At 38.1% G+C, this 27686-nt stretch overlaps 1 protein-coding gene across 3 annotated transcripts; it reads left to right on the top strand.

The window, feature by feature from the left end:
* Nucleotides 1–753: 753 nt before the first annotated feature.
* On the top strand, nt 754–26665 carry ZBTB2 (zinc finger and BTB domain containing 2). Of its 3 annotated transcripts, none has more exons than XM_007484737.3 (3): nt 754–980; nt 17992–18174; nt 23799–26665. In XM_007484737.3, the coding sequence occupies exons 2-3, from the start codon at nt 18002–18004 to the stop codon at nt 25168–25170; spliced, it is 1545 nt and encodes a 514-aa protein (XP_007484799.1). In that variant the 5' UTR covers nt 754–980; nt 17992–18001; the 3' UTR covers nt 25171–26665. The 3 variants fall into 3 exon arrangements, with proteins under 3 accessions (XP_007484799.1, XP_016284436.1, XP_007484800.1); XM_016428950.2 differs by having other exon boundaries at nt 754–988; XM_007484738.3 differs by lacking the exon at nt 754–980 and adding an exon at nt 1408–1541.
* Nucleotides 26666–27686: the final 1021 nt, after the last annotated feature.

Raw genomic sequence — 27686 nt, 5'->3', positions numbered from 1 at the left:
ATGTGTTAACTCAAATCCCAAGCTAGTAACAGGTAAGCAAATGTTTTAAAATTGCAAATATCCTTTGCAGTCATAATATTTTTATGATCAAAAATTTCAAAGTTAGTTTAACTGCTATTGGATCACAATTTTCAGGCACCTCTAGTCAAGTCACTTATCTGGCCTCCTACACAATACAATAAACAAGCACTCAACCTATTTATGATCCTTTAACGCAAATTTCAAAAAGTTTAAATCTTCTCTATGTCCTACCAATTAAGTCTTCTATATTCTCCGTGGTTCCCTTTCCAGTTCTAAAGAAGAGAAATTATGAGAAACTGACAAGTCAAAGCTACAAGAGGCGTCAAAAACAAGCATGCATTATCTAGTTGGTTAAAGAGTTTGAAGGATTGGTACCCTCCACATTCCAAGATACCAGAAATGTGCCCCTTCTAAACACCCTCTATAAACCAAGGAGTTGACACTAAAACCACCAGCCATCATATGTTCTAAGTTTCCATGCCTTGGTCCCACATGGTTTGCAGAAGTTTGGCTGAGTGGGGGATAGGGTGGGAGTAGCCCTGTTGTTGCTGCTGCTGCTGCTGCTGCAGTTGCTGCTGGTGGCGGCGGCCGTGGCAGCGGCAGAGTAGCAGGAGGCGGAGGCGAGCGGGGGAGGGGAGGCGAGCCGACGGGGGAGGGGGGGGAGGGGGTCTTGCCGCCACAGCTCTCGTCGCCTCCCCCCTCCCCCGCGGCGGGAGCCGCTCTCAGCCTCTTTGCACAAGTCGCTCCGCTCTCGGTCATGTGACCTTAACGTAACCGGACAGGAAAAGCCCCGCCGCCGCCGCCGCCGCCGCGCCGGAGACACCGACCGCGGCAGCAGCAGCAGCTAGAGCCAGAGAAGACGGCGGCGGCGGCGGCGGCGGTGGCGGCGGGAGAGCGCGGCCGGGGCTGCACAGCGGCGCCCCCTCTAACACTCCTCCCAGCGGCGGCAGCAGCACCAGGTGAGCAGGTACAGACATGGTCCCAGGGCCCCGGTTTCCACGTGCCACCCCTGCCCCGTCCCCGGAAAAACGGGGAAGCGGGGAAAATGCAGGGGCCGGGGCTCGTCAACGATCCCAGCGACAGCAACAAAGGAGACGACCAGCTAGTCGTGTCCTGCTCCCCTTTCCACCCTGCCCGGCTCCAGGTGATGACCAGGCGGGTGTACTGGGGCAACCAAAGGGCCCGGTTCAGGAAAACGGGAGGAGGGTGCGCCCCGTGGGGGTGGTAGCGGCTGCGCCTGGCGCCGGGACTCTGGCCGCCTGACAAAACCATCCCCCGGAGCCAGGCGGCGGCGGCGAGTCGGCGGCGGCTTCATCCGGGGCTTTTCGGGAGGGGGAGGGGACGGAAGCCGAGAGGGCGGGCGGCGGAGCTGGGGAGGGGGGGGCAATCCGCGTTCCGTTCCCCTTCCCCGGCCCCTCCCCTTCTCTCCACTCCCCTCCCGCCGCAACCGCGAGGTCTGTCACGATCGGCGGCGGCCGGTGAGAGTCCCGCGCTGGAGCCTGGAGAGAAGGGCCCGTCTGGTGCGTTACCCCCTCAGACACTTCGCCGCCTCCGCCTCCTCCTCCCGCTGCGGCTGCTGCTGCTGCTGCTTCAGCGGCGAGGCCGCGAGCTGCGGAAGTGGGTTTGGGGGAGGGGAACTGGAAGGGAGGGGGAGGGGAGGGATCCGGTCAGACCGGAGCAGGCCCGGCCTCTCTGGCGCTTCTCCCAGCTGCAGCGACTCCTCCAGCTCCTGCCGCTAGTGCTGCGGCTCCGCCTCCTCCTCCCTGCTCGCGGGCGGGGGCGCGCACGCGCGCTTCCGGCCTACCCGGGTCTCGCGCTGTCTCCGGCTCTCGCGCGCGCTTCCGGCCTACCCACTTCTGGCTCGCACTCCCCTCCTCTCCCCCTCCTTTTCCTCCAGCGCCGGGTTAATCGAGCTTTCTGGGGCGGTGCGCGTGGCGTTGGCGTAGGCATTGTGTTAAACTCCGCGGGACTTGGGAGAGCGCGCGCGGGAGCGAGCGGCGCAGGCTGGGAGTGTCGCATGTTTTTCCTCCGCCCCCGCCCCTGCCCCTGCCCCTCCCGGCCCGAGGGATGCCTTCGCGGGCCCCGCCTCTATTCCGTCTCCCCTTCCTCTGGCTCCGGGTTTGGCTCTGACCCCGGCGCTCGGGAAGCTGCTTTTCTCCCGCCCTCGGGAAACGACCGTTAACGCTTCCCTGGGCCGGACCGGGCCGATGAGCGCCCGCAGACAGCTGGCAGGGCGTTTAACCGGCTGTCTCCGCCTCCTCTGGCTCCGTGCAGACGGTGGTTTTTCGCTCGGGCCCCTCGGGGGCTTCTCTGGCTCGCTCGGGTTTCCGCGGCCCTCCAGATCTGTGCCTCCGATAAAGGAGATTAGAATGCCTCGCGCTCTGTCGGGCTTTCGGGCGGTTTTGCCGCCGGGCGTGAGGCGAAGACTGAGCTGCGCTCCCGGGGCTTAACCGGAATTGTCGTTTTTAGGCTCCCAGGAAGAAACGGACCGAACCTCGGGGGCAAAACAGCTGCCTATGGAGGGGGTGTGGGAAAGGTTGAGTGACCTGAAGCTGCTTTTCACCTTCAAGTGCGAGGGCAAATTCTTCGCTTCCATCTCCCGGAGCCCAGCGCTGTGATGTTATTGAATAGACATCCGAGGGAAAAGGAAAGAATACCAAATACGCACACACACACATACATACACGTTATTGTACAATGTTATGTAATAGAAGATTTCTGCTACTAGTGAATTGGAGGAGGCCCTGAAACTGAAACAAGCGGTGCACTCCTAGTCATTTCCCAAATAATTTTATTTCTTCGGACGTTTTTAAAGTGCAATTATTATTATGATAACTTAAGGAATAATGTTAAATTCCTAATTCTCTTGTGAATTACAGGCTTCTCTTGCCCTTTAAGTTAGTTTTGGTGGTTAAGCAGCACTTTTATTATAGAATGAGCTTGACTAGTACCAAATCTTTCAGTAAAGTTATTGGAGATAAAGTTAAAAACAATTTTGGAGAACTACCAGTAATTTCATTATTTGTCTTTTTCTCTGTTAAAATGGACAGTCATTTTGTCCTTGGTGGAGTTTCAGGTAAAAAGACGTAATAAAATTTCAATTTGAGAAGTATGAAACTGGTTTAAGTGAGATTAGTTGGATGTCAATGAAAATGTTTATAATAACTATTTAGGCTACTTGTCAGCTTTGATTGAATTTTCATAGTGGAATTTATATCTAATGATAAATTCCCATTCCCAGTATACTCAACAGTCTGGTCTTAGGTTGATAAAATGTAATTTAAGTCTACAATGATTTTCCAAAAGATAACCCTTAAGTGATTTATTGAAGATGCTTTTCATTGAATTCTACAAGCATTTATTAAGTTTACACCATCAAGCTGCAGATCAGTTGCCATTAGGAGAGGGAGCTTCCCACACCAGTGAAATGTAAACTAGGAACTCTCCCATCCACACAAAAGATTCAGGTACTGTGGTAAATTTTGAGACTACAAGTCACACAACAAAACAAATATATGCCTTTCTGGAGTTTACATTCTACTGGAGAAGGAATTACATGTTGGTAGATAAGTAAATACAAAATAATTTGGAAGAGGTTGGAGAAGGGAGAAATAAGAATTAGGAGGTAGCACTTAAGCAGTTCCTTTCTTTGAAGAAATAGGAATTCTAAGAAACAAGTGAAGAGGAAGGAGAGGAAGACTGCCTTTAGTAAACCTGGATAAAGCCAAGGAAACTTAAATGTATTATATAGGGAGAAAGAAGGGAGTTTGGCTTGAAGGTAAATTTAGGGAACGTAATTTAAATGAACCTGTAAAGGTAAATTGGAACCAGACTGAAAGAGTTTAGATGCCAGAGGAATCATTTTTTTTAAGTTGGAACCACTGAAGCTTCTTGAATGAGGGAGTGTTATGGTCTAGTCACCTAATTTAACTTCATGAAGTGCAAATGTTTCGTGGGGACCTCCTTTTTATAGAACTCTGTTAGATCTGGGAGGTAATGGTTTAAATTAGAAATTTTTTTAAAACCTGTCTTTGAAGAGCTTCAAATACTAGAAGTGTTTCCTCACTGCCCATTTCCCCAAATATTTTTTTCTTAAATCCACACTAGACATCCTTAGTTCCTATTGGTTGGTGATCTGCCCCCAATATTTGTTGACCCAACCATTTGCCTCCTGCACCTAATTCTCTCTAGAGAAGGAGGATGTAGTGTAAGAGATGAAAAAATAAAATTGAAGACCTTTAGCACTGGAGCTCTCAGTACTTTGCTGTGCAAATTACTCCTGACATAGGGAGACAACTGTTTGGTAATGACTTGGAATCAGCTACCTGAAGGTATTATTTGCTGCCTCTTCTAAATTCTCATAGTTCCCCAGCAATAAAAATTTCTCATGGTGTTTCCCCAAGATAATTATAATAATATTGGGATAACTTGAAGTTTTGAATCTCTGGATGCACCCATTAGACTATGCAATTTTCATTATCTATACCTTTTTAACAAATAGAACCTTTACAAATATATACATATGTATTTTAAGAGATAATGCTGATTCCTATAGATAATGCACTATATGCAGATAATTCTAATATTAGTAGACTGTATACCAGGGTTGATAATAATACCAGCAATGATTTTTTTTAAATTTAGCCAAGTAGGACAGATGCTAGAGAAGAACCTGTCTCCTATAAAATACCTCAACCTATTTCCTGTCCTTTGTTCTTACTCGACCTGGACTATGGTTTCCCTCAGGGTTCTTTACTGCCAAGCTCACAGAAAGTCTCACCACTTCTCCATGAGGAATGGCTAACAGTTCATTTTTTTCTCTTCCCCGACCCCAGAAACCTATTATATGACATTACTGATCTCTAATGTTCAATAATCTCATGATAACTGTTGCTAATAAAGATTATATCCAGTGATAATCCCAAAATCAGAGTACAAAAAACACTACCAAATCAGAGGACCTGGCTTAGTTTTATCATTTTTAGCAAGTCACTTGGGATCATAGGCACATATATTTTAGAACCATAAAAGGAATTTAGGCATATCTACTCCAACATTTTAATGTTACAGATGATGAAACTGAAACCTAAGAGATTATATTGCTCTTGGCAGTTTTTTCCAAAAAGATGAGTCTTTTCATACCACATACTTTCCCAGATACTCTATTTCTTCATCTGAAATTATAATAGATAATAACTGAAGTTCCTTTAAATTCTTAAGCTTCTATGAATTTATGAATGTGTAGTCTATGTTTGACTTTGGAACTGGTTTTTTAAAAAATAAACTTTCCAAAAATGAATAAAGGAAAAAAATTATTAGAATGATTTTTTCATTTATAAAGGTTTAAGTTTCTTTTAAAAATCAGACTTTTCCTGGTTGATTTAAAATACTCAGTGAATCCATAGCTCATTCATCCATACTTGCATATTTATAATTTCAACACAGAAGATGGTCTTTCTTGCATTGACCTATCATTCAGGATGTCTTTTAACTCAGAGGTTCCTCATTAGTCATATTTTACAACCAGCTTTCCCCACCATAAGCCTATTCATTGCCTTGTGTGATATAATTCTTTGGAGGCATTTGCTGCCATTTAGCAAAACCAGTAGAATGCTAGAATTTTTTTTAATGGGTCTTTGCTTTCATGGAAAACTGAGGGTGGGAGAAGTAATTAAAGGAACTTTTTCTGTTTCCTAAAAGCAGTCCAGCTCATTCTCTTCCCCTTTTTTTTCAACTTCAGTCCACCTGCTATTTTACATGCTAATAAGTAGATTCTTTAGGATGTTCAAAGTCATGTTGAAATCTGGGCAGTAAACATTCTTCCATTTGATCTTTTACCATGTGTGTTGAAAGACCCAAACTCAGTGATTCCAGATCTCTTCTAGGAAGCTGTACATTATTTTGGGGCATGATACAGTATCCACAAACAAGCATCTGAAATATTTCATCATCCACAGGACCTCTGTCTTCAAAATGGATTCTGGGGGATCTCTTTCCATGACAGTGTCAAATACCTTTGATAAACAAAGCATATCCATGTTTTTGTTGTGAATCATCAGTGTTATTTCTATTATTACATTATCCAATGAGTATGAGATTATTTTGATATTTATAGGAAAGATACCTTGTAAAAAAGACCCTCTAGGAAAGTGCTCTGTTCTACTAAATCAAATATTTTTTCATAATCAGCAATTATTAAACACAATCAGGTCTTATAATCTTATCAGTTAATGGTGAAATTGTAAAGATGGTCCATTGTTGAATATTACTTGCAACAACCTTTTTTTCCTACTGGTACCCCTCTTGAGTAATGAGGCTCTTGATTCATCTTTAAAGACTTTTTAATAAATAGAGTAAACTGTTGAGTGTAGATCAATAGTTTCTGAAGTTCTCTCAGACAAGTTTCAGTATTTAAAGGTCTACATTTTTTCCACTTGATGTCTTCCCCTCTTTCATATACCTTTTATATCGTTCTCTTAATGTCCTCAAAATTGCGTGAAGTTGCAGCATAGATCTCTATACACTTGGTCCAGTCTGGCTTCTTCCATCATCTTTGTACCTCTTCTCTAAGTACCTTACCAGAGCTATTAGGATCTAAATGTCACTGCCCCTCGTGGATAAAACTGTCAAAAATTATTACAAATATTGTATTCATTTTTCATTTGTTGATACCCTTGAAATGGTTTCACTTAGCTAGATATTGACTGTCAAGCTTTCTTTAGTCTGGTTTTAGTCTCCACTGGTTTTTTGTATTGAGATGATACAGCAATATTATTACAATCATCCATCACCCTTCATTAGATTTCATAAGCAAGTTTATAGTTTAGTCTACTGCTCCCTTTTAAAAGCCCTTTCTATTTGGCAAATGTCAGATGTGAAACCAGGGTGTTTTCTGGGCTCTTATCATCTTCCTATTGTGTCAGTTAAGTAGTGTCAATGTATTTTCTGTAGTTTAGAAGTGTTAGCAGATATTGTCTAAAAATAATTTTTAATATGATTGAGACAAATCAGCTACCAAAAGAGGATAATGTATTCTTTTCCAAAGTCAGACATTGAGGGGGCAGCTGGGTAGCTCAGTGGATTGAGAAACAGGAGGTCCTAGGTTCAAATTTGACCTCAGATACTTCCCAGCTGTGTGACCCTGGGCAAGTCACTTGACCCCCATTGCCTAGCCCTTACCACTCTTCTGCCTTGGAGCCAATACACAGTATTGACTCCAAGACAGAAGGTAAGGGTTTCAAACAAACAAAGTCAGACATTGACCACATCATTGTTTCTATTTATTAATGTGGGTAAGAGATAGTTGATTTTTTAAACTCATATCTTTTTTTTAAAATCACCTACTTTTTCCAGTATATCCCACCCCATCTTCACACAGAGCTGTCCTTAAAACACAGAAATAAAAGGATGAAAATCTTAAGGATTTGTTTTATTTTAAAATTGCTATTTCTGTTCACATAAGTACTCAACTGTTACTAATTTGCAAGTTGACAGAGCAATATTTCATCCCATTGAGTAATCTAATCTTAAATTCTCAAAGGTTATGCCAGTAGAAACACAAGCTTCGGGCTGGTTTTACCAAGGTGGAAAAGTCTAAAGATAGGTGTCCATTAGGTAACCCATCATGTCGTGTAAGAACTAATTTTACCCATTTCATAGAGATTCATCACTAGAAGTCTGGCTACAACATCTCAGTCCATACTCTTGAAAGGACTGGAATTTGTTGGTGGAAGGAGTGGTCACACTAATGAAATTACATATGGCTTTGAAGTTCTGAGGCAGCTCAGTAGATAAAAGCAGTGGACTTGTGGTCAAGAATAACTTGGATTGAAATCTTACCTCAGTCACCTGAGGTGTTCCCCTTGGCAAATCATTTAGCCTCTGTTTCTTCATCTATAAAAATGAGGGGGAAAGGGAAGATTAGAACAACCGCTTCTCTTCCATCTCTTAATCTGTGGTTTTATTGAAGAATGCCCTAATCTACTTGAAATGATTAATCTTACATTTAGGCATTTAGGGGTGGGAGGAAGGTTAGCTGGTATCCTGTATATTTCCCATGAGATTTCCTCTTAATTTATGAAATCTTAAAAAGAATCAAAAGTACAACAGATTTAAACTCTAGTTTAGAGCACTCCTCAAATGCAAAATTTGAGGGATTTTCTAGTTTTTAGAACTTCCAAAATGAGACCCTGAGCAATTTGGTCCCTTGTTTTTACATTTAAAATCAGTTTATATAGAGTGTAACAGAACTCAGTCACACATACAACAAATGAGTAACTTGATGAAGAACCAAGCCTATTACATTTAGAATAAAAAGTGCTAGATTAATACGAGTAGAAATAATTTAATGCTGTAGTCAATCCTCAGCTATTCACATAAATGGAAGTAGCACAGTGGTATGATGTGATATAATGCAAAAATTAGATAGCTTTAAAATCTAGCACCTTTACCTTTAGAATATATTTGCTAATAAAACTTTATTAATACTATTTTTGGTTTTATACCATCTAATTTTCTAATGTAACCTTTTCCTACCTCCTCCCAGTGAACCATTCCTTAAAGAATTTTCTAAAAGAAAATTCAGCAAAACTAACCAATTCTATAAAAGTTTCACTTTAATATATAAAAGGCACTGTTTCACACTCAAAGTCTAGCAAAGAAGGGAGACTACTGAGTAGCAAAAATTGGACTTCTCACGGAAACTAAGTTCAAATCCTACCTCACTTATCTGTGTGAATCTGGGCAAATCATTTAACCTTCCATAGTCTCAGTTTCCTTATCTGGAAAAGGAACATTATATAATAGCACCTGCTATTTTTTGGATAGGCTTAACCAAAATAATGTAGAAAGCTTTGCTGGATGTTGTCATTGTCATATGTCTCTTTAGAGATCTCTTAGGGGCTAAACCTGATTATTAGAATTTTACAGCCTTTAACTTCAGTTTTCATGTTGCTTTATTGTCATTGTTTATATTGTTTTCCTGGTTCTGCTTACTTCACTTTTCATATATATGAACCTAGATTCTAGTCCTTTCTTCTGACACTTGCTGTCTGAGTATGGGCAAGTTATTTACCATCTGAGAGCCGCAGGCAACTTTATAAGAACTAAATCATAGGTGGGTTTTTATCTGCAAAATGTCTTGATAGTGGTGTTAGATAATCCAAGTCAAAGAAATGGCGAATATGTAATTTATGTAAATGTTAGAGCATTTGACAGACTTATGCTTATTCTTGTAGAAGAGACATAGAGATGCACACCACATGAAAGAAATTAGGTGACTGCAGACCTGGTTGATTAGCCAGCCCCAAAGAGTGAATTCTCTCTCTCTCTCTCTCTGGCTCTGGCTCTGGCTCTGGCTCTGTCTGTCTGTCTCTCTCTCTCTTTCTCCCCCCCCCCCCCCCCCTTACTATGTATTAGTTCCAAGGCAAAAGAATGAAAAGAATGGTAAGGGCTAGACAATGGGAATTAAGTGACTTGCCCAGGGTCGGAGGCCAGATTTGAATTTAGGACCTCCCCCATCTCTAGGCCTGGCTCTCAATCCACTGACCCACCCAGCTGCCCCCTGGAAGGCAATTTCTAAAGGAATATTCCAGGGACCTATATTTGATCCTGTATTGTCTAATGTTTTTATCAATAACTGGGATAGTAACAAATAAGACAAATTTATCATATTTATGGCTTCACAAATGAATGTCATGATCCAACAGGATGGAATTTTGAGCCACATCTAACAAGATGAAAAAAATAGCTTTACATTTTGTGTTTGAGAAGTCAACTTCCCAAGTACAGTTTGTGTATGGTTGCATAAGCAGTTCAGCTAAAAAAGATCTGGGGGTTTAAGTGAACTGTAGTCTCTATATAGATAATTCATATGACAGTCCAAAATAATACCATCTTAAACTAAATTGCACTGTTCTTTTAATTTTTGTTGTTATAGTCATTGTTTATAGGAGTGGTCTTCAAATTTTTTTCAGTCATTAAAAATATTTTGAGCATGTTCTCCCAGTATGTATATATATATATATATATATATATATATAATCTTTTAGGATAGATAATTCATAGATACATGATCTCAAGTTAGTTTCAATAACTTGCTTGAAGTGGCTTCTCATAGTTAAAGAAGATAACTTAAAAAGATCTACAACTCCAAATGGAAGAAGCATATCATTAGCTGTACTGTCATGATGCCCATTATTCAATCCCAATTATGTTTTTGTTGAAATTTGGCTAGTAATTTTCCATCTTCTATAATGTCAAAGCTCACTTCTCAAAAGTGAACAAAAATGTTGTAGTTTTTCTTTTTAATAAAGGAACTCAAACTTTTATTTTGGAAGATGTAAAATAAGTTTAAATTTTGTTTCCAAATTTTTTAATTATGTGAATGAGAATTTTTGTAGGTGACATATTTACAACATTTGGGGCAAAATAATGTTGGGGAAATGTCCAAATATCTATTCAAAATGTTCTCTTGATATAGCATATTTCTTTTTTTAACTCACTTCTCATTGTTAAAATGCTACCTTTGTCTGGAATCTTTATAGAAGGAACACAAATATATAAGACCAACATCTATTCTCAATGGATAGGTGGTCAAAGAAGAATAATAGTTATTAGAACAGGAAACTATTAATATCCATATGAAAGTGTTCTAAATCACTAATAATAAAATCAAAACATTTTGGGAGAAAATAAATGTGTATAAAAATAATATATTAGTAAAATTTTTTAAGGTGAATTATCTTGAAAGTCTAGACTATGTGCATTTTTTAGATTTGTAATTTTATTTATTTTTATTTTCTTTTCTTTTTCCTTGGCCCCCCAACCCCTCCACACACCATAAAAAATATCACCAGACCAAAAAAAAAATATGTATACATAAATTATGCTTTAATTGTTTCTTTCTCTGGAGGTGGGACATTCACAAGTTATTCTTCAAATATTCTGTAGCTATATATAATATTCTCTTGGTTCTACTAATTTCATCCTTCATTATTTTATGTAGGTCTTTCCAATTTTTTTTTTTAATTAGCCTGTTCACCCTTTCTTATAGTGTAGTAGTATTCCATCACAATCATATACCACAATTCGTTCAGCCATTCCATAGTTGATGTATACTTCCCCTCAATTTTTAGCTCTTTGCCACCACAAAGAGAACTTTATAAATATTTTGGAACATATAGATTCTTTTCCTTTTCCCCTGATCTCCTCGGGAATAGCCAAGGTACCTAAGTGTATATAAAGTTTTATAACTCTGGTCATGAGTCCAAATTGCTCTCCAAAATGGTTGGATCAATTCTCAGTTCCACTCACAGTGTACAGTCTCCCCCCACCCCATTGTGTATGTGTATATATACATATATATATATACACCTATATCAGACTATTTACCACCTCAGGGAGGGAAAGAGCCCAAGTCAGAAAAAAGTTGTGGGCCATTATTACTGCATGTAATTGAAATAAATAAAATTTAATTTTAAATGTGTGTGTATATTTAAAAATATATACACATATATGTGTGTAGCATATTACTAAAAGGTTAGCAAATACACTTGCTTTTTTTGTTAGAGAAAAATATTTAATATATCTAAGTTAGAAACAACTTTTAAGCATTTTGCCAGGAAATGTTAAGGTGACCTACATGAAGAAAATGTCATGCTTAATCTTTTTGAAGGATAAAGATTTTGGAAGGCTTTTTTGGTTTCCTTAGGTAGCATTTGCCAAACAAATACTTTATGGCAAAATGTTGGCATTGTTTCCAATACTTAAATATTGAACTCTGCATTGCCTCATATCCTTTTTTCCCCAAATACATCTTATTTTTTCTGTGTCTTACATTAATTTGGAATTAATATTTTTGTAGATAGGAGATGGAATCCCATTTTTGAAACACAATACGAAGGCCAGTTTGACTGAACCATAGACTACCAAAAGGAGAGTGATGTTTTTTAAGTCTGGAAAAGTACATTGGAACCAGGTTGTGAATAGTTTTCGGTTTTGTTTTTTTTTAACCCTTACCTTCTGTCTTAGAATCAATACTGTGTATTGGTTCCAAGGCAGAAGAGTGGTAAGGGCTAGGCAATGGGGGTCAAGTGACTTGCCCAGGGTCACACAGCTGGGTGTGAAGAGTTTTGAAAGCTACACAGAGGAATTGAGATTTGATCCTAATAGTAATAGAGAGCCACTAGAATTTATTGAGTAGGAGAGTGACCTGGTCAGGTCAGTGCTGTAGACAAAAATCACTTTGATAGCTATGTGGATGATGGATTGAAGAGGTAAGAGACTTAAGACACAGAGACCAATTGGGAGGCTATTAAAATAGTGTGGGTAGGCCTAAAATAATCATAAGGGTCTGAAGTAAAGTGGTGGCCTTTTAAGTAGTAGAAGGGGACAGAAGCAGGAAATGTTTTAGAGATCTATGAGAGACATCTAGCCAGCACAGTGGATAGAAGGTCAGGCCGGGAGTCAGAATGACCTTAGACACTTCCTAATTATGTGACTCTGGACAAGTCACTTAACCTTCATTGCCTAGCCCTTGCCCTTCTGTCTTAGATTTGTTACTACAACTGAAATTAAAGTTTAAGAGAATAAGGGGGTGGGGGGAGAGAGACAGAGAGAGAGAGAAGGAAAGGGGAATTGGCAGGGAGGATCTGACTATGCAACACTGTCCCACTGAAAACAAAAGGGCTACACTGACTCACTAGCCTACAGCCTAGAGCCAACCTGAAGGAGGTGGAGAGAGTAAGATGAGGGATGGGGGATCTTACCAACAGCCCTTATATAACTGATAGAAGTGCCTGAATCTCAGATTATGATCACCCAAGACACCAACAAAAGGTGAGAACTTGTTCAGAGGTAGAAGCGGACAAAGTATGAAAGTATTAGACAGTAATAGCTGAAGACTGGACATTTTCAAGGAAAATGGTTCCAGACCATTTCCATCCAATCCACTGGCCATTGTAAGGGGTAAATTTAGGGTTTTTTTACTGAATATATTATACTAGTGGTCGCCAGGGATTAATTCAAATACCAATAAAAATACTCAAGTCAGTTTGGGAATTTTATGGTGGTTTAATTAATATAGAGGGAAGGAATTAATAAGAAGAGAGAGAGAAAAGGGTATGGTATTTCTCAGGCCTAGCCTAAGCCAAGGGAAGTTCAGAGAACTCAGCCATGAGGCCTCCTCAGAAGATTAGGGGCTTCCTAAGAGGATAGTGTTTTGGAAGGTAAAGGAAAAAGGAATCAGCCTAAACTCACTCACCTAGCATGCTGACGCCAAACACTGCCCAGCACTCTCCACATTGCTGACAGAGACCAATGTCTTTACAAGAAAGAAACAGAGTGAGAGCCACATTTCTGTGAGAGAGCCAGAGCCATGTCCTGTGCAAGAGCCAGAGCCACGTCTCCCAAAAGCCCAGAGAGAGGAAGAAACACGAAATATGTAGACTCTTTTTTTACATCACTTCCTGCGTCTCACATGTACCAATGATAGCTTAAGCTTGACTTAGGACAGCCCAGGGGGTCTGTCAGTTGTTTCTTATTTGTCACTTGCTAGCACATGTCGGTCATAGGCCATCCTCCTCAACACAATCCTTAAGTAGGGGTGTAGACATTCCTGTTAGTTAAGATTTTAAAAACTAATCAGGGCATAGAAAATCTAAAATTCACACCATCTTCTGCTCTCCTTTTTGGAGAGCACTAGTCTTTTGTCTTCAGTCTGCATTGATTCAATCAATTTTTTTTCAGATTTAGTGACTTGCTCTACATGAGACAGGTAGTATTCAACAGCAGGATTTGAACTCAGGGCTACAGACTTCAAAGACAGTACTCATTCCATTATATCGTGATGCCTCTGTTTACTGCTGATTCCCTAAATGATCAGCACTCACTTTGTTTCCAAGTTTTTGCTATCACAGAAATTACCACAGGTCTTCAAGCAAAAGCTGGATGACCAATTTTTGGATATGTTGCAAACCAAATTCTTGTTCAGGTCATGGCTGGACCTATGAACATTCTATGATTTGGAATTTACAAGTTATCCTTGGGAAAAAAGAGGAAATTGCTTTAGAGTTATCATAAAATGTTAAAGCAAGGAAGGGATCTTATATATGTTAAAGCCTATTCCTTACATTTTTTTATGACCTCATTCACTCTCAGTGGCAGTGTAAATTGACCTTTGTTCCTATCCTTGGTAGAAATTGTGCTCCAAGTTTAACAGTTACTTCCTTGACATCTCTGCAATATCTAACACCATTTTTACCACATTCTTCTTAATTGAGACTCTTTCCTCCCTTGATTTCCTTAATACTGCTCTCTCCTAATTTTCTTCCTATCTTTGAAACTTGTCCTCTTGGTCTATTTAACTACTTCCTCTTTGTCCTTTCACCCCCAATTATGGTCATCCCTCTAGACTCTTCTTAATCTCTGCAGTGTTCTCTGTTGTCAGACCATACAAATTATAACCAAATCTCTTCTCCAACTCCAGCTAATGCTGTGGCTCTGAATTCTTGTTTTTCATTTCAAACCATGAGTTGTACTACTAATAACTAAAACCTGATATCTAAAGCTGAATTCATCATCCTTCTTTCAAAACCTATTCTTCCTAATTTAATTACTACTGTTTATGGCACCACATCATTATCCTAGCCATTCAGAGGTGAAATCAGGTTCATTCTTGACTTCTCTAATTTTCCTCACCTCCTACCTCCCATTTGTTTTCAAGTTCTATTACTTGAATCTCTGAAATGTCTCTTCCATCTTGCCTATTCTCCTCATTTCCATCCTTGCTGCTACCATTCTCACTTCTCTACTGGTCTCCCTGCCTCCAGTCTCTTACCTCTCTAATCCATCTTCACTTCACTGATAAACTAATTTTTCTAATGTGATCAGGTTCAAAAACCATTCAAAAACTTACAACACTGACCAGAACATTGGGACTATAATTAGTAGATGTGAGTTCTAAAACCGTAGAAAACTAAGAAATCATTATAACTATCAACCTGTGAATAAAATATAGTTTCCTTAGCTTGCCCTTCAAAAACTGTTTACAATGTTTTATCAGTCTACCTGCCTAGCTTTACTCCATAGTTCTCCCTTTCACACACTTGATAGGGTAATCATATTGGATTATGTGCTTCCCTAATTTTGTCCTGCCTGCCTTTACATCCCTTAAATCTGGAAGGACTGCCTCCATCTTCCATATCTCCCCATCTAATGACATCCTTCTATTTCAAGATCCTTCTCTGGGACCTCTACATTCAGGAAGCCTTCTAATTCCTACTAGAAATGGCAGAGCATATATGTAAAAAACTTAAAAAACTGTAAAACTCTAGAAACATTCACTATTATTAATAATAAGTAATCCTATTTCCTTAAGAGATCAGAGTGACCTGAGATTTAAAGATAGCTAATCATTTTCAAAATTTTTTGTGTATGTCTCATTACTCTGCTTAATTATAAATTTGATGGTAAGGAAATGGTCCATTTTTTTTAATCTTTGCATCCCCATTGTCTACACAATGCCTTGCATATAATAGGTGCACAGTAAATTTTTAAATGTTTTCAAAATGTTCTTTTTTATTTTATAGATGAAGAAAATGAGACAAATAAAAGATTTGCTCAAGGCTAAAATAACTGGTTGTTCAGGATAGTGATAGAATCTAGGTATCCTGAATCCCAGTTTATTGATATTTTAAAAAATTAATCAGGGAGCAGCTAGGTGGCTCAGTGGATTGAGAGGTAGGCCTGGGTTCAGATATGTCCTCAAACATGCTCTAGCTGTATGACCCTGCATATGTCACTTAACTCCCTTTGCCTAGCTCTTATCTTTCTTTGTATTGATTCTAAGATGTAAGGTAAGGGTTTTCAAAAATGAATTATTTATGAAGTATTTTATCATTCACAAAATGATAACTCCCCCTCTCCATAGAACCCCCTTTTATAATAATAACAAAAATCCAACAGCTAAACAAAACTATCTAATACAGCATCGTGACTAAAACAGTCACACCTGTGGTCCATCACCTCTTCATCAAGAAAAGGGTAATGTGTTCCAGTATCAGTCATCCAGTAAACTATTTAGTGCATTTAATCTGAGTTCCATTATCATCAATTATCTTCTATCATCCCTTGCATGTTAAAAAATTCATTCTTTAGGTTCATTCTTTAGTTGTCAGTACAGATATCAGGATAAACCAGGATAAGTCACCAGGGCCTTTGTTTCTCCTTCAAAAATAAAAATATGTAAAAGAAATCTAGTTACAATGAATATCAAGGGAAGTAACAGGAGAGAAAATAAGGATCTAGCAGCTAACCTCTATATATACTGCTTTCCTACAACTGAAGGTAAACCCTAATTCCTGAACATTGGAATGACAGAGTGCCCCCATTTGGGTGTGCCATAACAAAAAAGTTCTGCCTACATGATATTTTATTTTTTACATTGAGCAAGTCAAGATTTTTCTCTGTAAGATATCAGTTATTCATTTCCAGTTTCCATGCTGTTACCCATGGGAATTTAGTCCTATTCCCTTTTTGTTTTTCAGTTCCTCCACTCATTTGGCTTTTATATTTCTATTATTTGCTTTTCTACCTTTCCATCTGTTAATATTTTCCCATTTAATTTCTTAGTCTCGTAGGTTTTTCCCAAATTGAAAACCTAAAATACCTGTTTGGTCCTTTTAAAGGAAAGTAATAATTATATCAATGACTGTATTCTTGCAGTCTGATTTTTCTACTACAAATGTTTGCTTTAGTCCACTTTGAGATAGAGCAAAAGATAAGACTCAAAGTCATGCATTTTGTGATGTCAGGACAAGAGATACACAATTGTTAAAATGTAAAACCTAAAAACCTTTTCATATGCTATATTTAAATTGATCCACCAACAAATTAAAACAAAGTTTATTACTTCCTAATACCTTCAGTAGAAATGGACCAGTTTGTGATAATAGAGTAGGAGCTAAAGTTCTTTGTACATGTAGATAATAAGTATTGATAATGTTGTATGTGTAATACAGAAGACACCAACTTAATGCAGGTTTAAGCTTTAATAACTATAGAAGTATAAATGCTATAACCCTACAAAAAATCTTGAGCAGTTAATTAAATTTTAAAAATATTTTTAGATTTCTTAAGAAAATTCAGTATAACCAGGGGAAGCTGGTAACTCAGTGGATTGAGAACCAGGTCTAGAGATGGAAATTCCTAGGTTCAAACCAAAGACACTTCCTAGATGTGTAACCCTGGGCAATTTACTTAACCCCCATTGCCTAACCCTTACTACTTTTCTGCCTTAGAACCAATAGGCAGAAGGTAAGGTTTAAAAAAAGAATTCAACATTACCACCACCTAGTCAATTTTCAGACTTTGTAAAAATTTTCATCAGCAGCTGCTCAGTGACTGAAAGGATTGCATTCATAATCCTGCCATTGAGGTCATTCAAAGAGTGAGTTTTGATGAAGAATATTCCTAGTGGTGGTGGTAGTGGTGGTAGTGGTGGTAGTGGTGGTGGTGGTGGTGGTAGTGGTGGTAGTGGTGGTGGTGGTGGTGGTAGTAGTAGTAGTAGTAGTAGTAGTAGTAGTAGTAGTAGTAGTAGTAGTAGTAGTAGTAGTAGTTCACCAGTAGAGACCAAGCAAGAGCTAGAATTTTGGGAGGAAACTTTGCTTTGCCATGGACCTATCAGTGAGATCTTTATTAGGAACTCTTGTGTCCCAGCAGTCTAGGTGAGAAATTTTAATTCAAATGCATATACACACACAGACACAGACACACACACACACACATATATTTCCATATATACCCTTAAAGTCAGTTGTACCTGTTCAAATGTTTGGATGTTGCAGTATTTGTGTTTAAAATATATAAGATGAAAAGCATGCATTCAAAATATTGTTACTGTTGTAAATGCAAAAATGATTCATAATTCTGAAGGGAAACTACCTTTCTTAAGGAAAACCATTTGCTTTACAGATTTTAAAAAATGGATTTGGCCAACCATGGACTTATTCTGCTGCAACAATTAAACGCTCAGCGGGAGTTTGGTTTCCTGTGTGACTGCACGGTTGCTATCGGTGATGTTTACTTCAAGGCACACAAATCAGTCCTTGCTTCGTTCTCCAATTACTTTAAGATGTTGTTTGTCCATCAGACCAGGTAAATACAGTGGTTGATAATAATGTGACTATAACCTAACATCTACTGCTTTTTGCTCTTCTAGTTCATAATTTCACTGCTTCATTTGTGTCTCTAATTCAACGTGGATCTTATTGTCGGCCATTTTAATGCACCTGCTATTTTAGTCAGCTTCATCATCTTGACTATCTTCAGTTACTATTGTGCCAATTCTCCAGTTCTGGATAGCTTTTATTATATACCTTCTCTTCTCCTGTCCTTAGTTTGCAGAGAACTTCCGGATCTCTTTCTATACATCCAAACATTTTATGTATATTAGTTCTTAAAAATGTTGACAGATTCCATTACCGTTTCATGCTGTTTTATTTCAAGCCGGGCTCTTGCTATTCAAAGAAATATTAATTTACCAAGTTCTGCATTTTAGGCAAAAGTCTGCCAGAAACTATTTTAATCCATTTAACATTCTATACCCAAACATTTCCAGCTTAGAGAAAGAAATGTTCAAACTGCCATAGTTCACCAAGGAAAAGATAATAACTGTATGGCAAAATACAGTTTGGGGTTAACTTTCCATAACAATAATCAAAACTCAATTTCTTACTTGACTGCTTCCCTCAAGAGTACCCTCCCAAAGATCAATATCACAATCCTTCAGGATATGGGGTGAGCAAGGATAGAACCAGTGTTATTCTATGTTTCCCTTTTAGTTTCCACCTTTAATCTATTTCCTTTAAAAAGATCTTTTAGAGGGAAGTTCAGTGAATTTAGAGCCAGGCCTAGCAACAGGAGGACCTGGGTTCAAATGTGATACTTCTTAGATGTGTAATCCTGGGCAAATCGCTTAATCCCCATTGCCTAACCTTACATAGTATTGATTCTAAGATGAAGGTAAGAGTTTTAGAAAGGAAGGAAGGAAGGAAGGACAGATGAATGGACAGGCAGGTAGGTAGCACTAAGGATATTGTTCCAGGCCTGGAGTCAGGATCTGGGCTCAAATGTGGCCACAGATACTTCCCTAGCTGTGTGATCCTATCACGAGTCACTTAGCCATAATTACCTAGCTCTTAGCACTCTTCTGCCTCAATTCTAAGACAGAAGGTAAAGGTTTATTAAAAAAAAAATTCCCTTCATCCTCAACTGATTAGGGGAAAGAAAAGGCAAATCTGGAGAAGTTTTCAGACCATAGAAATATTATTTCTTAATCTATTGACTAAGGCTTTTCTGGGACCTTCCTTGAGCTTCTTTCTCTTCCCTTTTCTTTAATCTCCATCTGCTGGCTCCTATTAAGAAGTCATATTCAGGTGTCACCTGACCTAAAAGTTTTCCTTGACATTTCTTCCCCTTTGTCCTGCTATCTTCTCTTTCCTTTCATTGTCATATTTGTATAAAGAGTTACCTTCTCCTCTGCCACCATTTCTTTACTCTCCACCCTTTCCGTATAATCTAATTTCTGCCCTGACCACTCTGCTGAAGCAGCTTCTTTTGAATGTCATGGAATCCTTGTCAGATTTGGCAATGGCTTTTCTTTTTAGACTTTAGCCTCTGAAAATGGTTGACATTGTTAATAACACCCTGCATCTTGAAACTCCCTTTCCTTTTTGTGACTTTGCACTACCTCGCTAGCTATTCTCCCTCTGTCTTTTTTGCTAGCTTTTCTTCTTTATTCCTGGTACAAAATGTAACCATTCCTTAGGATTATGCTCTTAAGCTTCTTCACTCTTCTTTTAATAATCACACCTGATAATTAAAGGCCTCGTGTTAATTACTCAAATTCTTTTTCCAGTTCTGTTCTGCCTTTAGAACCTCGATCCTATAGCTTCAATTGTCACACATTTCCATTTGGATATCCCACTATCACCAAATCACCTTAAAATAATTCTTCAATATAGCTAGCAAATACCAAGGCTTAGTATATCTAAAAATGAATTTGTTATTTTAATTCTCTAAATTTTGGCTTCTCTTTTTAATTTCTATATTTTTGTGCATTTTCTTATCCTCTTAGTTATCCAGGCTCAAAGCATATGAATACTTTCTGACAACATTCTACCATATCATGTCAAATATAGTTAGAATGACCAGAAAGACATTTATCCCATCCTTTCCATTCCTAATAACACCACCATAGTTCAGATTCTTATGTCATAAATTAACCATGATAATGACTTCCTGTTCAGTTTTCTTGATACTAGTGTGATCTTTTCCAAGCCTTCCTAAATATTCCTACCAAATTAATTTTCCAAAAGCACTGATTTGATCAGATTATTCTATATTCCTATAGCTTAGCATTGAGGGCCTTCCATGATTTGACTCCATCTATCTTACTGTACTGCTTTTCTACATAAATGCTATTCACTACTCCCTGATCTTTGAACATTCTTTCATTTTCTCATCTCTGGTTTTATTCTTGCTGTTATCATAATTTCTAATGTCCATACTACACAGACACTTCTCAGGCAAAATTCTACGTGCCCTACAAGCCCATCTTAAATATAGCATGTCTTTTATATAGAGGGTTTTTTTTTTACCACTGCAATGAAAAATTAGCTTCTTCTTACACAAAATTCCTAAAATACTTTACCATGCTTATTGCACTTTTTCACATTCACCCTTGTATTATACTTATTCATGAATACTTTTTGTTCCCTGTTAGACCTAGGCCTCATGAAATTAGCAGTGGTTTCTTTATCTTTTCTTTATCTTTATCTTTTCATCACCAAGATTTCAAAGATATTACCTTGCATTGAATGATAGAATTAATAGCACTTAGGATGGGTTTTTTAACCTGAAACATTAAAAATGCTTATTCTGTTATCTGTATGTTTCATAGATTTTATAAATATTATGTAAGTATAAATATTATCCCACAATATTAACAAGAATTAATGCACTAAATTAAGATGGTATTGTAAAGAACATGGATTTTTATTTTGAATTTTTAATAATATTATAAAAGTAGATTCTAATTAGTGACAAGTCTAAGCAATATCTAAAAGTTGATTGCTGGTAAGGCATTTAAAATATAGAGTACTACATAAATATTTATTAAATATTAATACCAATAACTCAAAATGCTTATTTTAAGAGTCATGGGTTATAATATATCAGAGTTAGCCAGAAAGCTTAATTTAAACACATATCTGAATTGTAACAAATGCCTTTCCCACCTTTACCCAATTGAATTAGAAATTGGTGATAATCAAGAGTGACAGAAATGAAAAGCTGCTTTAAAAGAAAGAAAAGCAATAAATAGTTCACCCAGTGAAATATAAGTAATCTACTAAATGTAGCTGACCATTTGTAAAAAACCATGAAATTGAAAATAGCTCTTGCTTCAAATTATCTGGCAGCCTTATTTTATGTCTTAATTTTCCCACTAGATGTCTCTGGTCCAGTGTAAATGTTAAAGCTAACTTGCCCATTGAGTTACCACTCTTATTTTGGGACAAGAAAAAGAAACCATGTGTATGAAGCACATCCGTCTGACAAAATCTACTATTCAGCAGTTTATATTTTTAACATACTTTAAAATCATTCACTTTTGATGGCTAAGTGAAGAACTATGGTGAAAGCAAAAAATGACTTTAAAAATGTATACAATCATTTTCGTTTATATCAGTAACTTCAAATTACATTGGTTTTCATTCTAGCCAAAGGATTCATATGAGACAGTAAGCTGAAAGTCAAACCACACGTCACCAGAATCTGGCCTGTGGTGCAGTAGGTAGTTACGGTAACTTGGCACTCTGGGAATGAATGGAATGGAGGATGAAACTTTGTTATAGTAAAGAGGTTAAGCATAGACTTTGTTTCTTACTTCTCTGTTTTCCCAACTTTGAGAAGAACATAAAAAGATGTAAATTTGAAGTTGATAATTTAAATGATTAAAAAAATAGCCTCCACAGTATGTAAGAAACCATAGCAGAGTTCTGTTTAAGGCAGTAAGTTCCTCTAGTCCATTTAAAATACTCTTATTCTGTACATCTTTCTAGGAATGTAGAGGGCAGCATGACAAAGATAAAGAGCCAACTTTAGAGTCATGAAAACCTAGGCTCAAATCCACTTCATCTACTCTGGCTTTGTGACCATAAGCAGATAGATTCAGGAGCTCCAAGGTTCCTACCAGCTCTAAAATGTATAAGCCTGTATAAGTCACTGAAAGGGAGGAGCACTTATAGTTTATTCCCATTTTTAAGGTGAGAAAATAGCAATAGAGAAAGATCTCATTTCATTATGACTAATCTGTGTCCTCTTTAGGAAAAAATAGAAAAGTATTAACGTTTTTACTATTTTGATTGTCAGATTAGCTCTTATATAATATTTTAAGAAAATGTCAATAAATTTTACAAACTCATTTCTGGCTTTATCTTCTGGCCAAATAATACTAAACTTAGATTATAAGTACATCAGTACCTTTGAACATTAATAATACTTATAAATAAGTTAATGGATTACATTTTAAAAATTATGAATAGTATTGTGAAAAGAATACTGGATTTTTAGAATCTTGGGCTCTAAAGAAAAGTTTATTGCAAAGTGCATAGAAATTAATAATGGGTAATATTTATGTAGTGCTTTAAGACTTACAAAGCTCCAACTATAGGTATCCAAGAAAAATAATTGATTCATTGAAAAGTAAATGTTTTATGTATAAGATGTGCTAGATCCAATGAGAGATATATTTCTGTTGATATGTGTGTAGACACACACATGTATGTGATAGCTTTGGCTGTTCAAACATTTATATTTCCCTTTTAAATTCATATGAGAACGAAAACTAACAAAGCTGTGGGTTCTTAAGACCATCCAATTACTGTTATTATGTTTATGATATATAGTAGAATCTAGACCAACTATCAAAAAAAGTTTAAAGAAATGACGAGACCACCTAATCCTAGCTATATTTGAATAAAAACTCCTTATCTCTGATACCTTTCTAGCTCTAAGTCTGTGATCCTGCCATCACCAACAAGTGGTCATCCAGCCTGTACACTACCTATCAGGCATCCCATTTTATTCTTGGTTGGTTTTAATTATCTAGAGGTGTTTTTTTCCCCCTTTTCCCAGCTCTAAATCAACCTCTCAGCAACATTCACATTTTGGGCTTAGTTTTGTCCTCTGGTATCAAGCAAAACAACAGTTGACCCCATCCTGGAAGGCAGCTGTCCTGGTCCTGGCTGCTGCTCTCTATTCTGGTGGTACAACTTTGTCATAGAAATCTAAACCTCAAAGAGATGGTAACTTGATTAGTTGCATAGGTTAGTTAGCCACAGAAGTGGGACCAAACTCAAATTTCCTGACTCATAGTCTGTCCTTTCCACTATATTATTTTGATCTTTAACTCGATGTCTCTCAAATGATAGTAATTCCTAGTCTACCCACTTCATGGTATTGTGAGGCGCACAGTATTATAGTTAGTGCATGTACATGTGCTTTGAAAAGTATGAACCTATTAAAATACGTAGGATTAGAAAAATAAACCATTACACAGGGTGGTCCAAAAGTCTGAGCGCAGCTTTCAAATATTAAAGCTTAAGTTTAATGAGCTTAGCTTTTGAGAGTTTCAAGCTGCACTAAGACTTCTAGTCCGCCCTGTGTTCATCTCACCTCTCTCATCCAATGGAATATTTTTTACTTTTCTCTTTCAGTGAGTGCGTCCGTTTGAAACCAACTGACATACAGCCTGATATTTTCAGCTATCTTTTGCATTTGATGTACACTGGGAAGATGGCACCTCAGCTTATTGACCCAGTTCGACTAGAACAAGGGATAAAGTTTCTTCATGCATACCCACTAATTCAGGAGGCCAGCCTTGCTAGCCAAGGAGCCTTTTCACATCCGGACCAAGTTTTTCCATTAGCCTCTTCATTATATGGGATCCAAATTGCAGATCACCAAGTGAGGCAAGCCAACAAGATTACCTCGGCAACTGACAAACTTGGGCGGGAACCAAGAACACAGACTTCCAGAATAAGCCAAGAACAGATATCTGAGGGATCACAACTTTCTCAGTTGAATTCAAATCTGACACAAGTCAGTCGGACAAATATGACCCCCTCTGACCCACTACAGTCTTCTCTGTCTCCAGAACTTGTTTCCACACCTGTTCCTCCCCCTCCGCCAGGGGAGGAAACAAACATGGAAGCATCTTCTTCAGATGAGCAACCTGCATCCCTTACCATAGCCCACGTCAAGCCCAGCATCATGAAAAGGAATGGAAGCTTTCCAAAATACTACGCCTGCCACCTCTGTGGGCGTCGCTTTACACTCCGTAATAGCTTACGGGAGCACCTCCAGATTCACACAGGGGTTCCATTTACATCAAACCAGCCTGGAGAAAGTAGTGTTTCCCTCTCTCTCTGTAGCAATGCAGTTGACCTAGGAAAAGACGCCATGGAAGTGCCCGAAGCAGGCATGATAAGTGACAGTGAGCTTCAGCACATTTCTGATTCTCCAATCATCGATGGGCAGCAGCAGTCAGAAACCCCACCACCATCAGACATTGCGGACATTGACAACTTGGAGCAGGCCGACCAAGAAAGGGAAGTAAAAAGGCGGAAATATGAATGCACGATATGTGGGCGTAAATTTATTCAGAAAAGCCACTGGAGGGAGCACATGTACATACACACTGGCAAGCCTTTCAAATGCAGCACTTGTGACAAAAGCTTCTGCAGAGCCAATCAGGCCGCCAGGCACGTCTGCCTGAACCAGAGCATAGACACTTACACCATGGTGGACAAACAGACTCTGGAACTCTGCACCTTTGAGGAAGGTAGTCAGATGGACAACATGTTAGTACACACCAACAAGCCCTACAAATGCAATTTGTGTGACAAAACATTTTCAACACCTAACGAGGTGGTTAAGCATTCATGCCAAAATCAAAACTCTGATGTTTTTGCCCTTGATGAAGGGAGATCTATCCTCCTGGGCAGCGGGGACTCAGAAGTTACAGAGCCTGACCACTCAGTGTTAGCTTCCATCAAAAAAGAACAAGAAACAGTGTTATTAGACTGAATGTGTTACTTCACCTTTTTCATTTTTTACAAAGACTATCCTTCCCCTTCCCAAACCAAAACTACAAATAAAGTTCACCGAGGCATGATAGAAACAGTTCCTCTCCCCTTTCTCCTTTTCCGCACATTCACTTCCTCAACCCTCACTCCCTCTGAAAAAGGCTTTGTGCATTAGAACCTGGAATTCGTCGATTTTAATACAAAGAAAAATTGGACAGATAATGGTTAGTAGTGCTTACAAATTCAAGAAATAGATTTTGAGAAGTGTTAGATTATTTTAAAAGAATACTTGGATCTAATGAAGGGTACATAAAAATTCAATTTGGTAAGCTAAAATTGTACAATTATGACTTTCCCTGAGTAGTAAGGCTCCCTTTTTGAAAATAACAGTTGCAAACATACCAAGACGGCTGTGTACTATTTAAAATCTAAGCGGTGTGGGAAAACTTCAAACCCAAGACATTTTTAATAGTACTTAATTTTCCTCAAGGTGTCTTATTTCAGGTTGCATCATTGAGATTATGTCCATTCAAGAAAATCATTATTTATAGTATCTCCTTCAAAAACAACAAAATTGAAAGAGAAAATAATAATAATGTGATGGCAATCTTTTCTTTTTTAAAATATTGGATAAAATGTGGAAAGTTTGTGAGTATGTGTGTTTCTGAGAGAGACTTGTATGTATGTTTGATATAAACAGGTAAATAAATGCACACGCCTTATCTAATTGTATCTAACTCTTTCCAAGTTGAGCCAAAAAAACTTGATTTGAGATAAAAATCTATGAGTACTTTTTAAAAATAAATTAGTTCTATGTTTTTAAAAATCATATTAAAAGTACTATCCCAGAATTTTATTATATTTCTGAACAGCAAATGACATGAAAGTAGAGAAAATGTCATGCTGTCACATCTAGTTCTAGTGCTATTCCAGCAGTTACCCATGCTCAATTCATTTGTACCATTAAATAACATTTCTTCATAGCACTAGAAATGCAAAGGGAAAAAAAGAAACTTTGTGTTCTGGAAAACTCACCTTTTTGGAAGAAGATATAAATAGAATATAACTACAGTGCAATTACTCCACAGTCAAGATTTTGTTGATATCAGATTTAAATGGAATACAGAAAGATGGGTGAAAGGCTGTACCTGCCTTTTGGGATAAGCATTTGGCTTTGTTGTTCATTATCAAGTTGTGTTTTGGGGTTCTTTTTGGGGGGGGGTTCTTTCTTTGCTTTTATTTTATGCCTGAAATTCTCATTGGCTTGAAAATTGTCAAAACATCCATTGTTCCCTTAGGCCAATAATAGGAAGGGCTCAAGGAACAAAGTAGGAACAGAAGTGGGGAGGGAGAGGGAGAGAGGAATAACATCTACTAGTTCTGCTCTGTGTATAAGTTTAAAACTGAATATCCCATCATCTTCATGTATAGTTGAGTTCTCAGATTTGTAAGTTTTTATACATCATTTCACTGAATAAAGATTTAATTAAATGGAATGTTATGTATAGCTAGTTCTTTAATGGCACTGCTACAGATAAATATTGACCCATGAGAAAGCCAGTGCTTGAAGCTTCAGTTTCTTCATATACAAAAGGGGGAGAATAAACCTAAGCTGCCTACCTCACAGGGTTGTTGTGAGGACCAAATGAGAAATATTATAGTAAAGTCCTTTGGGATATGAAAATTGTCAAACTGCTGTACAAATGGAGATTATGTCAGGGTGGGTTACACTTGCATTCCTTTTTCATTTTAATAATATTTTCACAGATTACAACAAACCAATACCTCTGTGGATGCAGCAAATAACATTCACTTGGTACCCATTTAAAAAATTTGTTCCTTTGGGAAAAAATATATTGGTTCTCATTTCTCCATCCTACTTAACAACATCCTCATCAAGCTAATTAAATGAAATTTGGGTAATATCAAATAGGTCTGTCCTGCTTTTAGAGAAAATGTTTAAGTTGGGTGGTAAAAAGGGAACATTTAGCCCGAGATTCATGTTAAGGTCTGGGTATGAATATTTGAGCTCCTACGGTATTCCAATGTCTCAGCTAAAACACTGCACCATTCCAGTTGCCTAGTTTTTTTACATGAGGATGGGGATGTATTGTGATCAAGTGTAATTGTGAAGGAATTTCTGCTGCACTTCTTGGGCGATTTCATTAACATCTCTATTACAGAGAAGAAAAAGAAGTTGGAAAAGTTAGGGTTTTTTCCCCCTAGATAGGGCATTGGAATTATCATCTTTTAAATTTCTGAAGCAATGGTTTCTCTCAGCCCCTGTATCCACTCAATATCTCTTAAGGAGGCACAGCTCCACGACCTGATAGTTTCATATATGAATGAATGAAGACAGGCAAGTCACCTGTGCTACTTTTGTATGAAAATAGTCCTCACTCAAGTCTCTTTGGGCCTCAGTTTCATCACATCTACAAAATGTAGCCTGCCCTACCTAACTCCCAGTTTTTAAGTAGTTATATTGAAAGAATTTTTCAGAAGTTTTTATACATAAAT

Source organism: Monodelphis domestica, chromosome 2 (assembly GCF_027887165.1).
Source record: "Monodelphis domestica isolate mMonDom1 chromosome 2, mMonDom1.pri, whole genome shotgun sequence".
Classification (NCBI taxonomy): domain Eukaryota; kingdom Metazoa; phylum Chordata; class Mammalia; order Didelphimorphia; family Didelphidae; genus Monodelphis; species Monodelphis domestica.
This window is presented reverse-complemented; position numbering and strand designations above follow the sequence as displayed.

What these genes read in the sequence shown, in the direction of transcription:
- ZBTB2 (XM_007484737.3), top strand. Translation starts at nt 18,002, where the DNA reads ATGGATTTGGCCAACCATGGACTTATTCTGCTGCAACAATTAAACGCT. An exon ending in TTGTTTGTCCATCAGACCAG is followed by an intron (nt 18,175 to 23,798) that starts GTAAATACAGTG and finishes TTTCTCTTTCAG; the next exon opens with TGAGTGCGTCCGTTTGAAAC.